The 14,700-nt window shown below is 52.5% G+C and overlaps 3 protein-coding genes across 3 annotated transcripts; 1 reads left to right on the forward strand and 2 right to left on the reverse strand.

Annotated features, from left to right (window-relative positions):
* Positions 1–666: 666 nt before the first annotated feature.
* Positions 667–2,584, reverse strand: N7482_005588 (SDR family oxidoreductase/polysaccharide deacetylase family protein; the record flags this gene model as incomplete). The annotated part of the gene is made up of 3 exons (XM_056687713.1): positions 667–1,124; positions 1,189–2,427; positions 2,497–2,584. 3 exons carry the CDS (start codon positions 2,582–2,584, stop codon positions 667–669), a joined length of 1,785 nt encoding a protein of 594 aa, XP_056543268.1.
* Positions 2,585–2,885: 301 nt separating this feature from the next.
* N7482_005589 (putative DNA repair protein (Rad57)) lies at positions 2,886–4,653 on the reverse strand (the record flags this gene model as incomplete). The annotated part of the gene is made up of 2 exons (XM_056687714.1): positions 2,886–4,173; positions 4,244–4,653. The coding sequence occupies 2 exons, from the start codon at positions 4,651–4,653 to the stop codon at positions 2,886–2,888; spliced, it is 1,698 nt and encodes a 565-aa protein (XP_056543269.1).
* A 6,838-nt stretch (positions 4,654–11,491) lies between these two features.
* On the forward strand, positions 11,492–13,220 carry veA (sexual development activator VeA; the record flags this gene model as incomplete). Its single annotated transcript, XM_056687715.1, has 2 exons — positions 11,492–11,618; positions 11,686–13,220. 2 exons carry the CDS (start codon positions 11,492–11,494, stop codon positions 13,218–13,220), a joined length of 1,662 nt encoding a protein of 553 aa, XP_056543270.1.
* Positions 13,221–14,700: the final 1,480 nt, after the last annotated feature.

Here is a 14,700-nt window from a genome sequence, read left to right on the forward strand (position 1 = left end):
ATGTATAGGGTGAGTCACTCCATGCGAATGACACGAAGGGCACTTTGTTTCTTCTTTCTTCAAACCTGGACTGGAGGGCTGAGAGGAAGATAGGGCAGGTGCGGGGAAGTCGCTGTACACACGGAAAGATAAGCTGGGCTCCGAGGGCTCTTTAAATGGCTCAAGATACAGATTGACGGGCAATTCTGCGCTAAATATCAGCGAGAATACAGTAACCTTCTTGAACACTATTCTGAATTGGTGAATGCGCGATATTCGCTAAGATATAAGAATAGCCGGTCACTTGATCTTGGATCTCCACGTGGATGCGGAGTTTCCGCTAAGGTAAAGAATAGCCGGATCATAACGACTTTGGTTTAGTGAGTCTTAATCTTATTGGCGCGGAGGCAATCGAGGTTGCACCAGCATACGACGGAACTGGTGAGTCAACAGCTTTGGCTGCATCGCAGTACATGCTTAGAAATTTTAACCAGAATGGAGGGGGAGGATGTCAAGCTTGATCGCCTGGGCGAGGATCCTACGGCGGGTGTGAAGCGTAAAACACCAGAAGGCACCGCTTCACGAGGTCTCAGATGATCACAAGTCTGAGCGTTACGAGCGCGATGGTTGGTTCCTAGAGTAGAGTAGATCTCAATTCAGTTTCTTTGGCATGTCACACCAACCCGGTTATTTTCCTTGCTTTTCTTTCCACTCCTTTGCGCAGTTCTCATAAGTAACAAATTCCACCTCGTCTCCTTTCTGTTTCAACCATGTAATCGTTCGATCAATCATTCCGATGACATGGGCCATGCCGCTAGTGTCTGGATGCAAGACCAGGGGGAACACGAAGTCCTCGGTCTCATTGTATAGGAATTCAAACCGAGACTTCCAATTCTCTTGGATGGTGGTTGGACTGACAAAACCATGAGAGTTGGTTGCAGCTGGGAGAAACTGCATTGGCGTCATGTCCTCCATGTACCAATTGCAAGGTATCTCCACGAGTGTTTTCTCTGTTTTTGGAGCGGCTTTTGCAAGGGGCTTCATCCATGTGGTGGCTGATTGGGAAGGAGAAAAGTCAATCGGCTTGATCGGAGGCACTTCAGGAAGGAAGTATAGCTCTGAATCGTGGTGCGTAAGGGAGGTATCTTAATTGTATTATCAGTAGTGCGATCTTTGAGGTATTTCTTTTTGCAGATCTTGAGTACTTACCATATAAGAACCCAAATTCTTCTAACACCCTGACCGTATGCTCCCTCAAAAGGTAGAGCGGGGCCCTCCAGCCGCGAGGCTTCTGCCCAGTCAACTCAGTTGCAAGCTGAACGCACTTGGTAATAACTTCTCTCTCCTGTGCCTCGGTCATCTGGGCTGCGCCTTCGTGTGCGTATCCATGGCATCCAACTTCGGCACCAGAATCCACGATCGCCCGGGTTTCATTTGGGAAAGACTCCATCGAGTGTCCTGGCACAAACCAAGTGACCGATGAAGCAATTCCGTGTCTCTTAAAAAGACGCAACAGGCGTGGTACTCCCACCTGGGCAGCGAAATACCCACTGCTGTAATCGGACAGACTGTTGTTTTCCGAAGCCCCTGTTCCGAGGAAGCCCGACACTGCATCAAAATCGACGGAGAGTAGCACTTGAATGCGGCGCCTTTTGGTTGCGATAGGCGGAGGAACATCCACTGTCAAGGGGATTCCTTGTACACCGGTGGTCTCTTTCCCCAAAAGCTCATCCGCCCTCCAAATTACGCGCCCTTCCATGCCACCATCTACGGAAAGACATTGTCCAGTAATGTGGCCAGCTGCACGATGGCTGGCCAGGAAGGCCATTGTGCGCGCGACATCTTGAGGCTGCGCAATCTTTCGCAGGGGAACTGTGGCCTGGGCCTCGTGCCACATTTCGTTGGGGTCATCCAGCCGACCGGCAATCAGAGGAGTATCAACCCACCCAGGTGCGACTGCATTGATGCGAGCTTTGGAGTTGATTTTGACAATCTCATTCTTGACGCCGCGCACAAGACCGTACTGAAGACCAGCCTTGCCAGAGGCATATTCGGTATGTCCAGCTTGGCCAAACTTGCCGGTTTCGGATCCAGTGACGACAATAGCAAGATTCTCAAGCTCAGTACTGCCTGCTGCTGTCTGGGCCTCCAATGCGCTGCGCAAGAAGTGTTTGATGGTTAGGAATGTGCCCCGGATATTAGTGTTGTAGGTCTTTTCCCAGATATCCAGCGGAATTTCCCAGATATTGTAGTCAGAGGATTCGTCGGTGATTCCAGCATTGGCAATTAGAATATTGATGGGCCCGAAATGCTCCACAGCAGACTTGAGGCACGATGCGATTGATGTCTCAGACGAGATGTCTCCAGTCACAGAGTAGAAGTTTGGGTGTTCAGGAGAGGGTGCAGGGACGTGACGAAGGTCATGCCCTGTAACCTTGCATCCTTGCCCTAGAGACAATTTATCAGCACTGGTTCGTGACGGCGTTGGCAGGACAATGAAAATATAAGCCTTCGTACCTAGAAATTCTTTAACTGCTTCCTGGCCAATACCACCCGCTGCCCCGGTAATGAACACATGATATCCTTCAATTCCGAGGAACGCCATTTGGTATTCGGGTTGCGGGCTAAATACTTGGTGAGGGGGGTGTTTGGCAGAATGAGAGCGATGTCGCAACAAACTCCGAGTGGTGCGGGGCTTGGTGTGCCGCCTTTTTTGGTGACCCGGTGGATAGTCTCGGTCGACCCAAATCCCAAAATGTTCATCCACTATTGGTTCCAGACTGTGACCAAATTAGAGTAAAGGGGTGACTGAGCTTCTCGACTCTTCTTATATTTGTAATATAGACAAAAAGGGGTTCATTAGGCAGAGGCTGCCTTCGTATGTCAAGTGCAAGGTCTTATAACCATCACTCCTCAGCATGGATGCTCCGTAATCCCCCTTTCCAGATCTCGAAAGCTACCTCATTGCTCATTCCGCGTATAGCGTGTTCCCGTTTCTGAGTTTTGCCTTGGGTGGACTCTTTCGGACCGACTTTCCAAGGAGCAAAGACGAGCTTCATGGTTCGTCGTGTGATATACTCCGGTAGAGGGGATCCCATAGACTTTGGCGAGGGACCTTCTTTCTTGGGTTGATCTGAGGTCTGGTTCTCCTCGTTCGTCATTTTATATTCCGCTTCAGCTTCCGCCGTATGGGCTTCTCGGGCTGATGATATAACCGTTCTGGGCTGCGGCAGTTCTGCCGCCTCGCTGTTGTCTTGGAAATCGCCTTGTTCTTTGGAAACGGAAGTAGAAGCAGGGTAGGCACCACCACCCTCCCAAGACACGGCTACTGGGCGTCTTTCCTCCTTCTTCAGCGCAATGCGACAGGCAATCTGTGTTGACCAGAAGTATCCAAGCGCCGGGGTCTTAAGGTTTTTTTCAAAGTGAGAGCCATCTCCCCAGCCAGTGAAGAATCGTTCCTGGTGTGACAAACTCAATATGCTATTCCGAGCCGGGTTCTCAATTATATATGAGCCGTCAAACTTCTCATCTTCAGGGGCAGGATGAGGAGATGACGGAACAGCCGGAGATGAGGAGGGAACGTGGCTATATTGAGACTGCTGGTCTGTGTTGTCCGATCTGTTCCTCGACAATGGTGATGCAGCACCGGCCTCGCGCACCACAGCGCTTTGGCTCAGCACAGATGGAAAGCCTAACCGCTGAGCGGGATCAGCACCAATACCCTCCACGGGTTCAAACCTGTCTGAGACTTGGTTCGCCAATACAATGGCAATGTCTTCCTTTGCGGCAAGATTGCGCAACAGTTGTCCGAGCTTTGCAAGCTCGCTGGATCGCGTAGATATGGCGAGTATGTTGTTTGAGGAGTGTTCCGCACGATAGTTGGATGTGATAGAGTCAATGATGACCAGGCCAATATTGTAGTTCGCTATAGCAACCGGGAGCTGATAGTTGAGGACATGATCTTGAGTCTCCAAGTCCATCATGACGGGCATGGATATGACGTTCTCGAGGGACGGGGCCTTGTCGGCGGGCAGGCTAGATAGATACGGATGGCATTCGAGCAGCTGGGAGAGGCGATTCGTTGCGAGCGGATGTTCAGTCGAAATGTACAAAGCGCATTGCTGTAGACCGTTTCGTTCGGCCAATTGAGCTGCGAGAAGGAGGCTGAGGAGGAATTGGGTCTTGCCGCTACCACTGGAGTCATGAACCAATGAAGAGTCAGAGCCGTCCCTTCAATACTCAGATCATTATTTCTGATACGTACCTCTCTCCTGTTACCTCCGTCACATACCCCGTCGGTATTCCACCTCCCAGGAGCGCATCCATTGCGGGGTCCAGGGTGCTGATCATATTCCATCGCGACCCCTGGAGCTTCGTGGCGGGTCCGGGTTTGACGGCTATCGTGTCCAAATTAATGCTCGAGCTAGGCTCATCCTCCGAAAATGTGCCTATGTCTGTCCGGTTCTTCTCGAAGCCGAGGTCGGCGTGCAACGCCTCGATAATCTGGGCGGAGAGCCGCCGGACGTCTGCGGGGGGCACATGGGCGCGTTTCGCGACTTCGAGCGTGTCCAAAGTGATGAGGTCGACTGTGGTGATTTTGCTTCGCTCGAGCGGGGGAAGAATATGCGCATATGATCTCGTCGCGAAATCAGGAAGTACAGCTAGAAGATCCATAAGAATGAGAGGCAGCGGGCAAGTTGCGAGCTGCTGGCGTCGCGATTATTCAAGCTTCCAGCCCGCGGGGCCAATCACAGCAGACCTCCACATCAGCAAAGAATCAGCAAAGAAACTCCGGTCCAGGCACCTTGATTTAGAGCATGCATGCTCTTGGTCCTGGAATTCCAGTGGAAAATCCAACGATAAAATGCCATTGCTAGTAAAAAGTAGATATGCTGCTTATTGTAAATTCTTATGAAGGTGAATGGCTGAAACGTTTAGGGTTGTTTGTATATCTAGGTCGAGCCCTTCAGTCACGGCACAGCAGTAAACGGGTTCAAATGCGTTGTCCGGAACTCAAAACACATCGAAAAAACAGAATTTCATGGGTAATGGGTAAACAGCCAAAACTTGGCCTTTTTGTTTCTTTTTTTTAGCCTTTCATTTTCAGCAATCCCGATGGATCAGGAATGAGGCCTTACGCCATGAGGTGCGACCCATCAATATAGACACCCCTCCACCAATATCTGTCATCTACACGCGGCAAGTTGCCTGGAAATATACCAAAGTAGGTATTGCATAAAATAATGGGAGATAGTACCTTGGGCTTCTGATGGGTACCAGCCTCTAGACTTGCTTAGGCTTGCTCGTTTATCTGGATCTTGGAAGTATCTAAAAAGCAGGACCTTAGCAGCACGTTATACCAGAAATTGTTAGCGTCTCCAAGAAGAACATTCACGATTAAAGTGCCAAATACAGTGCATTTGAATTTGAATATTCGAGTATCGTCAGGACCTCAATTTGGTAGGAGTCGTGGGCTAGGTTTCGTTGTCTAAATTCACGAAGAAGTAGTTGGATGATGATGATACTCTACTGAACTGATGCAGCCTAACTAGGCAGAGGACGGGACAACTGCTGTTCACGTTCAGCAGTGTGTACATACATGTCGTAAAGCAAGGGATAAGGGTAATTAAACTAGTAAAGAAAGACCGATAACGTCTTGTTTAAAACCGATTCCAGTTCTTGAACAGGGGCCTATAGTTTGCCCCTCAAACGCTTCTTGTTTCAAATGCATCGCACAGTCAAAATAATATCACTATGGTCCATCACGACCTCATATTCCCTGCTTGTGAACGCTACCGAAGCCGGGGTATACGAGCCCCCGGCGCGAAGTAGATGGTCGTATTCGCTAATTTAGGCTGTGATGTCGGGGTAATAGCGAGAGCAGCCAACTCGGCCGAAGTTCGGATTAAATACAATCTACTGTATAATGCGATTGCAAGTCATCGCCGTATTTCAGGTAATAATTTTGTCTCAGCGGGCGAATCAGCCAGCGAAGAATTCTATCGGGATTGCACCAACTTTCTCCACTCCCCGGGGGGATCGAGGGTCACGACCCGTGTTATCCCGCCGCCATTGAACGTAAAGGCTGGCTTGGCTCGGCACTACAAGCGTAAATGGATAAGGTTGGGCACGCGGTCCGCGACCATCCTGGAAAGGAAGGTCAGTAGGGTAGACCATCCAGACTTCTTGAGGTGACAGAAAACAGGTTATCAAAAGGAACAGCAAAAGGCTCTCGGGACTAAGGAAACATGGATGTGCTCTGTTAGTTGTCCGTCGTTATCACGATTTCTATCACGACGCTTGGTATATGTATCGCCAGCCCCCGTGCAGCCCGCAGTGACAGCATTGGGGCCGATCGCAAGCAGTTGTTGAGTGTGGATCTGGCGATCATTGTTTCGTACACAAGGCTTTGTCAGCACAACACCGTAGTTACCTTACAGTAGTTAACGTTACTCCGTACGGAGTACTCCGTATTGTACCCAAGGATTAGGTTTGTATGCACATGGCGACGATCGGCCGGCCGGCATTACTTAGTTCGTCCAATGGTGCACCTAGAATGGGCAGGTGGGTAACTGGGTCGCTCCGATCTGAACAATTACATCTAAGGTGGTCTGCAACGGTGGAGGGGGGCGCGCATGGCAGGCATTGGCCATTTGGGGTCCTCTACTACGGGCTCCTGGACTTTGCAGCTCGCATGTCGGCGGAGGAGAGGGGGAGAAGGGTGGGGATCGCTGGAGACGTACAGTAACTTGCGCTGCAGACCTTTCCTGTCTCTGTCCCTGTCAAACAAGGAGTCACCTGGTCGATCCGGTCTCCATCATCCATCGTCCATCGTTCATGGAGCATCCGGTTTCATCTCTTCTGTGGTGTGCCTAGAGGGCGGATTTCACGGGCGTCGTTGGGGGACGATGGCCAGGCTGATTTCCCGGTTCCAACGGTATCAAGCTACGTACCTGTTTCTCGGGGGTACCTGAGGACTCGAGGATAGACATGGATAGACAAGGGAGGAAATGGAAAACAAAAGTACATCGCATCAAGGACATTCAGGAAACCGTTTGCAAGTTGCATCATATATGAAAGGCCTATTGGTTGCAGCGCAAGCGCGGGCCCCGTGCAGGCGTGGCAGATACCGAGACTATTGAGCTGTGCTCGGGGCGACCGTACAGGGAGACTCGCATTTGGAGCAGGCAAGTGTCTGCCCCCTGCTCACAGATGTGTTGCGCACAGCCCGTTGGGAAATTGAAAATGAGTACTCCGTAGACGGCAACCGTTGAACCTGCGTACCGTTGAACTTTACCATGGTGTGGCCGCTGCATGGCTCCCTGGACCCATTCTTACTTCCAGCATCCTCAAACCCCCTCGAAATTCCGAACTCCCCGTGAAAGACGCGTGTGCTCACATGACTGCTAAGTCCTGTGGTCCCACGACGGCACAAAATGGACTAGCTCGAGCAGTCGTGGCCGACGCGCGGGTTCGGAGCCGACGCAGATCTTACACTTCGCTTAATTGTCGTAGTGGCGGACATGTTCAGGGATTGATAGGACGGTTGGAGTTGTTCAGTCGCCACACACTGCACATGTCTCAGGATTTTAAATGTCGGAGGTTTGAGCAGCCGATATGAGCCGTGTGGCCCCTAATCCTTCAATCCTTCTGGACGATCTGGTGTGAAGCTGAGCTTGTCTTAACTCGCAAGAATCCCCACTGGGGGCGGTCGATCACTGAATATCTATGGACCCCTGGAGAGTACTCCGGAGAATAATGCCACTTCCATTGATTCGAAAGGCTAGCAGTATGGATGGATGTGCGGCTCCGGATGTGATCACTATTGTGATATCTAGCATGCCCCTCGCCCGTGGAGAATGGCGTCAGGCGATAGTTATCGACTTGAGAGGATTCCCAGTATCGCTACACCGAAAGGGATCGCTAGTCCTCGAGCCATGGTGCAGATGATCACTAACGCTAAGAATGATTTCACATAAGTACACGGCCGCGCGGGAGGAAGGCTAGGGTTATCGAGGGGCTTGCATCCGGTCGAGCCAAGTCCCTTCGGCCCGACTATAAATTGCCATTCGATTTCACGGGGCGTCCGAGACGTTCTCCGGAGACAGAATCACGGGTGTCGCTGGACGGATGTCGGTGCAACGATCAAAGGGGTGATGACGGGGCTCCAGTTGAGGTTGAGATCGACCACCAGGCCCCTAAAACAGATGGTGGAGCGCCCTAGTTTCCCCCGTTCCTCCGGTTTCCCCGGGGCCATCGAGATTTCAGTGGGTGAGAAAGAATCCCTCCGCGGTTTGGAACCCTGCCCCCTCCTCTATTTCGGGGAAACAACGTCGTTGCATCTGCAGAGCAAAACAAGGAAATCGATGGAGTCGACTCCACTCCATCGTAGGCGACTCCGTCGGCTAGGCCGTTAGATGTCGCGGAAGCTGGCGGGAGATGCATGCTGTGTATGGTACTGTACGACCGGGATGTGCAGAACTAAATCTGCAGGTCGCAGTCGCTTTTTTTCCCCATTTTTGCCTAGTCTTTGGTTCTCTGTATCGCCCTCACTCTCGAACGGTCTGCATACCGTGAAATACCCTGGCCCGAACTGGCGTGGCATCAGTGCGGTGCGGACCGTCTTTGAAGTGGGGGGAGCGCGATCCCGTTTTCCCCATACTGACTGGACTGGACGGAGGTCCGTACAGAGGACTTTTGCACATACTGTACTGTACATCTTGTACAGTGGGAGTGCAAAAGTTTGAAACTATTTTCTACTCACCGCCTACTGCCCACCGCCTATACCGTGTCCTTCCAACACTCGACATATTATTAATGCTAGCTGATTTACCGGCTATGATGGCTCTCCGGGCAGGCCCGGCAATTACTGAGGCCGATAGGTGGTATAAATACAAAACATATACGTTGTTGCGGTTTAATTTCAGCTATTTCAGTAGATTTTTATCCGGCAGAAAAAGCTTGGCACTAAGGGAATAGTTTCAAACTTTTGCACTCCCACTGTACGAGGGCCACCCCTTGATTGCCATTGTTTTGCCAGTTTGGAGCCCGTTTTGCTTTTGCGAGGAAAACATTCTAGTGGGGAATTCAGTTGGTACGGGGAAGAGGTTCTCGACACCTCATATGTCGACCAGCCCTCCTGTGCACGCATCCGGGGCTTCAGCAAATCACAGCTGCGAGTCATACGGAGCTGTCGCCAGCGCCAATGAGCGAGGGCCACTGGCGATGATCAGGGAAGAAAGGGGAGGTGCAGATCAGACTTTGCGCAGGAGAGACCCGCGCCAGTCGGGCCAGATTGGACGGGCAACTGGCAACAGGGCAGACTCTTGCCGGAAACTGTCTAGCCCAATGCAGCCATTAATGGCGTTCTCCTGCGGCCAAGACGCGCCCATGAGCTCTCGCGTCATTCAAGGGCAATGCCCTCGGACTCCTCTGTCAAAGGGGAGCAGAACGGACCAGTGCTTCCTTGTCTACACCGGGTCGATGCTGTGTAGTTGGCTTCGAACGGGTAGAGCCATTGTCATGGTTATGGGAGCCGTGTGCTGGATGCCTTGCTCTGCTGCTTGCCGCTCTACTGTAGATACTAGTCCGCCGTGCGCATTTGGGCCTGTGTGACGGACCGGAATTCCGTCTTGATCGGAGTTGGGTAATCTGAAACGTGAAATCCAAAATACCACCAGTATTCACGCCTACGCAGGCGAGTATACCATACGTACTATGAAGTGGACTACTGCCTGCACCACGTCAGCAGGGAAGAATGAGCCACCATTGCATTGAATGGCCCCGCTCCGGGCCAGAATATACAAAATGATGGCATCGGTTGCCTGGCCAGGTAAGTTAGAACATCGACATCCAGGGTAGATGGCTCTCGAGGTTGGACGTTGAAAATAAAGAAAAGGGGGATCACTCCGGTCCGCTGGACTGGGATTTGTGGCAGCCTAGCAGCGTCAACAGGCGCGGAACGTGGAGTCGGCAGCTGCGATTGCGAGGAGTGCTCGCGTAGCACGGTGAGCAATCGGAGTGATACGCACGGGCTGTGATCGCAGGTTGCCGAGTCCACCGGCCAACAAGAAAACGGGACGACCAGCCTAGCAGCAAGCCGCAAAGGCAGGAAAAAGAAAAGAAATCGCAAGTCACAAGTAGGTGGGATGGGCCCATGATGGAAGCGACGGGATCCGCCAGGATCTACGGCCCAAGGACCCAAAACCCACAGGCTGGGAACCGACCACACTACCCTTTCGGCCATGATGGGGCGGTGGTGGGCGAAAGACTAGGCATTAAACATCACGGAGTCAACTCATTCAATCCCTCAATTATGGCTGAAGCCATAAGTTACCCCTAGAAATGAGAATACGGTATTCCGCCATATATACGCAATACGCCCCCTCCAATCCCTCTCCATCACCCGGTACTTTTGGTCGGCCATGCACGAAGGAGCCCTAAGAGACGGGGCTAGCACCGGACTAGTCAACATCAAGGAAGCTTGCCTGAGACCGCAGATCACGCCCAGTCGACAGCCCCAGAATAGTAGAATGTAGAGACGCTGGTCGGCGGGAGATGCGATATCGAGGAATGGGAGATAAGCAGTACCTTGGATATACATCATCGGATCTCCCAGAGAATGTAAACCATGGAACCTCAGAACCGATCGGACCCTCTATAGGGTAGAAAAAAGCAGCAGGCCTGGCAACAACCAAACAACCAACCATCCACGCGCAGGACAACTATCTCTCCCCGATTGACTTGTGGGGGCCCTTTGTACGTGGATGTGCACTCCCAAGATGGTGTATGGTGTGTATGTGTATGTACTCTGTATGTATGCATACTGCGTACAAAGGTACCGGGTACTTCTCGCATACCGGCCCCTTCATAGTGCAGCCAAGTACTGTGGTGTACCACACCATCGCATCGCCATACCGTAACTCGTAATTCGACGACTCGTCCAGCGAGTCACGGCTGAGCCTGTTGCGTTAGTGTCACCTCCCCCTCTCGCTTTACCCTTCCCTTCCCTCGCACTTTCCCCTTCCCATCCGCCATATCGCCTTCGGTCCCACCCCTCTCATCGTCACCGGGGGTCATTGCTGGCGGTGCTGCCATCGCAGATTGCAAACCGAGTTCCCGTGTTTTCTCCCTCGGAGTTTCGTCGAGTTCGCATGTCCTAGCCATCCTGCCCCGATTTCCGTCGATTGACCGCCTGCGATTGTGATCCAGCAAGGGTTGAAGTCCCGACCGAGGCCACCAGGGGACAAAGAGAATTAGACGCCCAGGAGGGTGAGAGAGCCGACCGCGACTCGGGCCCGACTCGAAGACGATCGATTTCGTGTTTCATGAACCAACTAGAAGTCAGTCGATGTACGTCGCGCGCCCGAACCCTTCGACTGAATCGATCTGATCGACGGCCGCTGCCCAAAAGTGTCTTGTCGATTTGCTGATTTCGCTGCGACCGATAGAAAATCCCGGAGGACGATACATATCCTATAACATGAACAAAATGGCGACCCGACCAAGCAATATGCCGCCCCATAATGAGACGGAACACTCCGTCACCCGAATCACTCGCGAAGGCAAACGGCTCACATACAAATTGAGTGTAATGCAACAACCGGAGCGTGCCAGAGCCTGTGGTGCCGGCGCCAAGTGTAAGTACTCCCGAGTCTCCCCAGTCAGGCCTGGTCCCGGGGGCTTGTTTCTGATCATCATCCACAGCATCGGCCGACCGTCGCCCTGTTGATCCTCCGCCCGTGGTGGAATTGCGTATATTCGAGTCGGATCCTGCAAATGAAGCCCAAAAGACCGATATTACCTTCGCCTACAATGCCAATTTCTTCCTCTACGCAACACTAGATACTGCGCGCCCGGTTGCTCACGGGCGGGTGGCTGGACCGCCGTCATGCCCCGTCTTAACAGGTGTGCCAGTTGCTGGTGTAGCCTACCTCGACCGTCCATCCCAAGCGGGTTACTTCATCTTCCCTGATCTGTCAGTGCGCCATGAGGGTCGGTACCGTCTGAGTTTCCACCTATACGAAGAAATTAAGGATGCAAAGGACGCCGACAAAGACTCGCACCTGCCTCAACCCAACCAAGTAGCACGGTCGAACACAGCGAAGCCAGCGTCGCCGCAAACATTCCTTCACTTTCGTCTCGAGGTGAAGTCGGTTCCGTTCACCGTCTATAGTGCGAAGAAGTTCCCTGGTCTGGCCACCAGCACATCCCTAAGCCGTATCATTGCGGAGCAGGGATGCCGCGTTCGCATCCGCCGTGATGTTCGCATGAGGCGTCGCGGTGACAAGCGTGAGGAGGAATACGAATATGATGAAGGGAGTGCTGCGGTATATACCCGGTCCGAACGGTACTCGACACCAGATCGATACGTCGCACAGACGGTGGAACGCCCTCGGTCAAACAGCAACGGCAGTGCGATAGAGTCACCGTATGGATATGGACCAGAGATCCAACGGCGGCCATCAGGTCCCGAATATGGGTTCCAGTGCCCACCACAATCCTACCAGCGACCGATGCCACCCGCACCTATTTCTCACGCCCAGACCCCATCCTACCAGTCACATCTTTCCTTTGGCTCTACGCCGACCCATTACCCTGCTCCTCACATGCCCCCAACGCCGCCCCCAGTGGTCCCTCCGGGCATGTACTCTCCGCACACCACCTATGCAAACATCCGGCATTCATCGAATTCAACTGACTACGAAGCGTCGCCCGCCGGGTATCCCATGGCTCCTCACATGCCCGAACGGACCGGTTACCCGAAGAACAATATGACTTCATACCGCGTGGAGGCACCGAAAGTACAACAATATATGGTACCTGACCCCTCTCAATACCAGCCTATGCCGCAAGGCATGATGCCTCGCGCGCAGACGCCAACCTCCGTCCACCACTCTCACCCTATCCCCGCCGCCCAGACTATGTCTAGCGACTATATGAATGCGTCACCAAATATCGAGGTTGGCTCACCGAGCCCCGGGTACGACGCCGTTTCAGGGAAGCGGATGCTGTACCATACAGGGCCTATTGGCGGCAAACGCACTCACGAAGATTCGTTCGGTCTTGATGAGCGGTCGATGCAGAACGGCATGCGTCCAGACGTGGATCCCTACCCTACCGCACTGCGCGACTTCTCCGCCGAAAGTCGCGCAGCCTTAATGGCCGAGTTGGGCGCAGATATGGCATACAAGCGTGCGAATGGCAGAATGGTCATGAAAGTTCCTCCGAACTCGCAATAAAATTATACTTCCAAGAACGGGGACTTCCTTACACAGGGAGGAGCCACCGCCTGGATCGTTTCGTCCCCGAGCTTGCTCTGAGTGCTGCTGGACCGGACCAGAAGGAGTTTTCCTGGGCTGGTTCACCCTTTCCGGGCATATCACCCTGTCGCATTTCCTTTTTCTGTACATGAATTCCTTTCCCCCTCCCTGGTCCTTCCTTGCCTTGTGCCTAGATATCTCGATGCATTGTTTCCTCTCGTCCGTTTATTCAGGACGCTTTTTCCTTGCTGTGCCCATGTCCCATTTTCTGCGTGGAACTTCGGATGGTCCATGCCGGCTGGGGTTCTACGGTGCTTATTCCCCCCGACCTGATGATCTCTCTCGCCTTGTCTCGACACGTTTGTTACAGGGCTTGCTTGCATTGATATCTTTTCTATCTACTTTCTTTTTGCCGGAGGAGTTTCCTAAGATTCAATCGGCTCGTCCAGAACAGTTCTCTGAGAGAGTTGTTCTGTGATCAACCCAGGGAGAAGGCTATTCCTCAGTCGGACCTAACGGGCAGGTCTCCCCGTGCGGCTTTCTCACCCTTGGATGTGCGTGTTTGGGTTGTTTTCCCATGGGCGGTTAAAAGGACGGCCGATGTCGGTTTTCTATCATCTCATTTTTGTTCAGCGATCGGCTTTCTCCCCCTACAATCCTGAGCTCCCCCTGCGGGGGAAGCGGTATTGGTACACTATGAAAGTGCATATGGGGGAGACGTTGCGATGTTGGATTACCTTGCTTCTCTTATTCTCCACTACAGCGATATCCCCCGCTTTCCGAGCGCCTTTGCTTAATCTTTGTCATCTTTTTTATCTGTCCGGCGTTGTGGCATCTGTTTGATACCTAACCTAGCATTGTTTGCCCGAAATCGATCACTTTCACCACCTTCACCCCATCTCTTTCAGACAGTAATGAACTACATCCATGAACTGGAGCACAGTATTTAAGAAGTCTGTCCGGTAGAGTCTCTTCACTATATATCACATTCTCTATTCTCCATTCCCCGGGGAGGGGTTGTGCACATGTTTCCGTCTGAGACACGCGGAATCCTGGCTCAGTCCCGATCGATCTGCCCCCGCAAGGTCGCAGTCCATGAAATCCCCTTGTGTCTGGGGGTGCCTACATTGTCCCACCTAGGAGAACAAAGGAGCATAATATGTCAATAGTGGATGGAGTGTGCTTCGTCGATCTCGAGGGACATTCTGTAGCCCAGGTGCCGCTTTGTGTCCCTGCTTCAAGTCGACGGTACCTGGGGCCTGGTGGACGTCGTGTGGAGTAGTGCGTACCCGCTACCAAACCGACCAAAACAAACTTCCCCCTGGGACAGCGTGGAGTATGTGACAACACACCCGGCCTCCACGGCGTTTTCTGGACTTTTAATATCTCTGTCACGCCCCCATGCTGCCCTGAATCTTTGCCTGAGGATATTTCGGCTTGTCATACTACTCTGTGACCT

This window comes from Penicillium canariense (genome assembly GCF_028826845.1).
Source record: "Penicillium canariense strain IBT 26290 chromosome Unknown utg000003l_segment0_segment0, whole genome shotgun sequence".
NCBI lineage: Eukaryota > Fungi > Ascomycota > Eurotiomycetes > Eurotiales > Aspergillaceae > Penicillium > Penicillium canariense.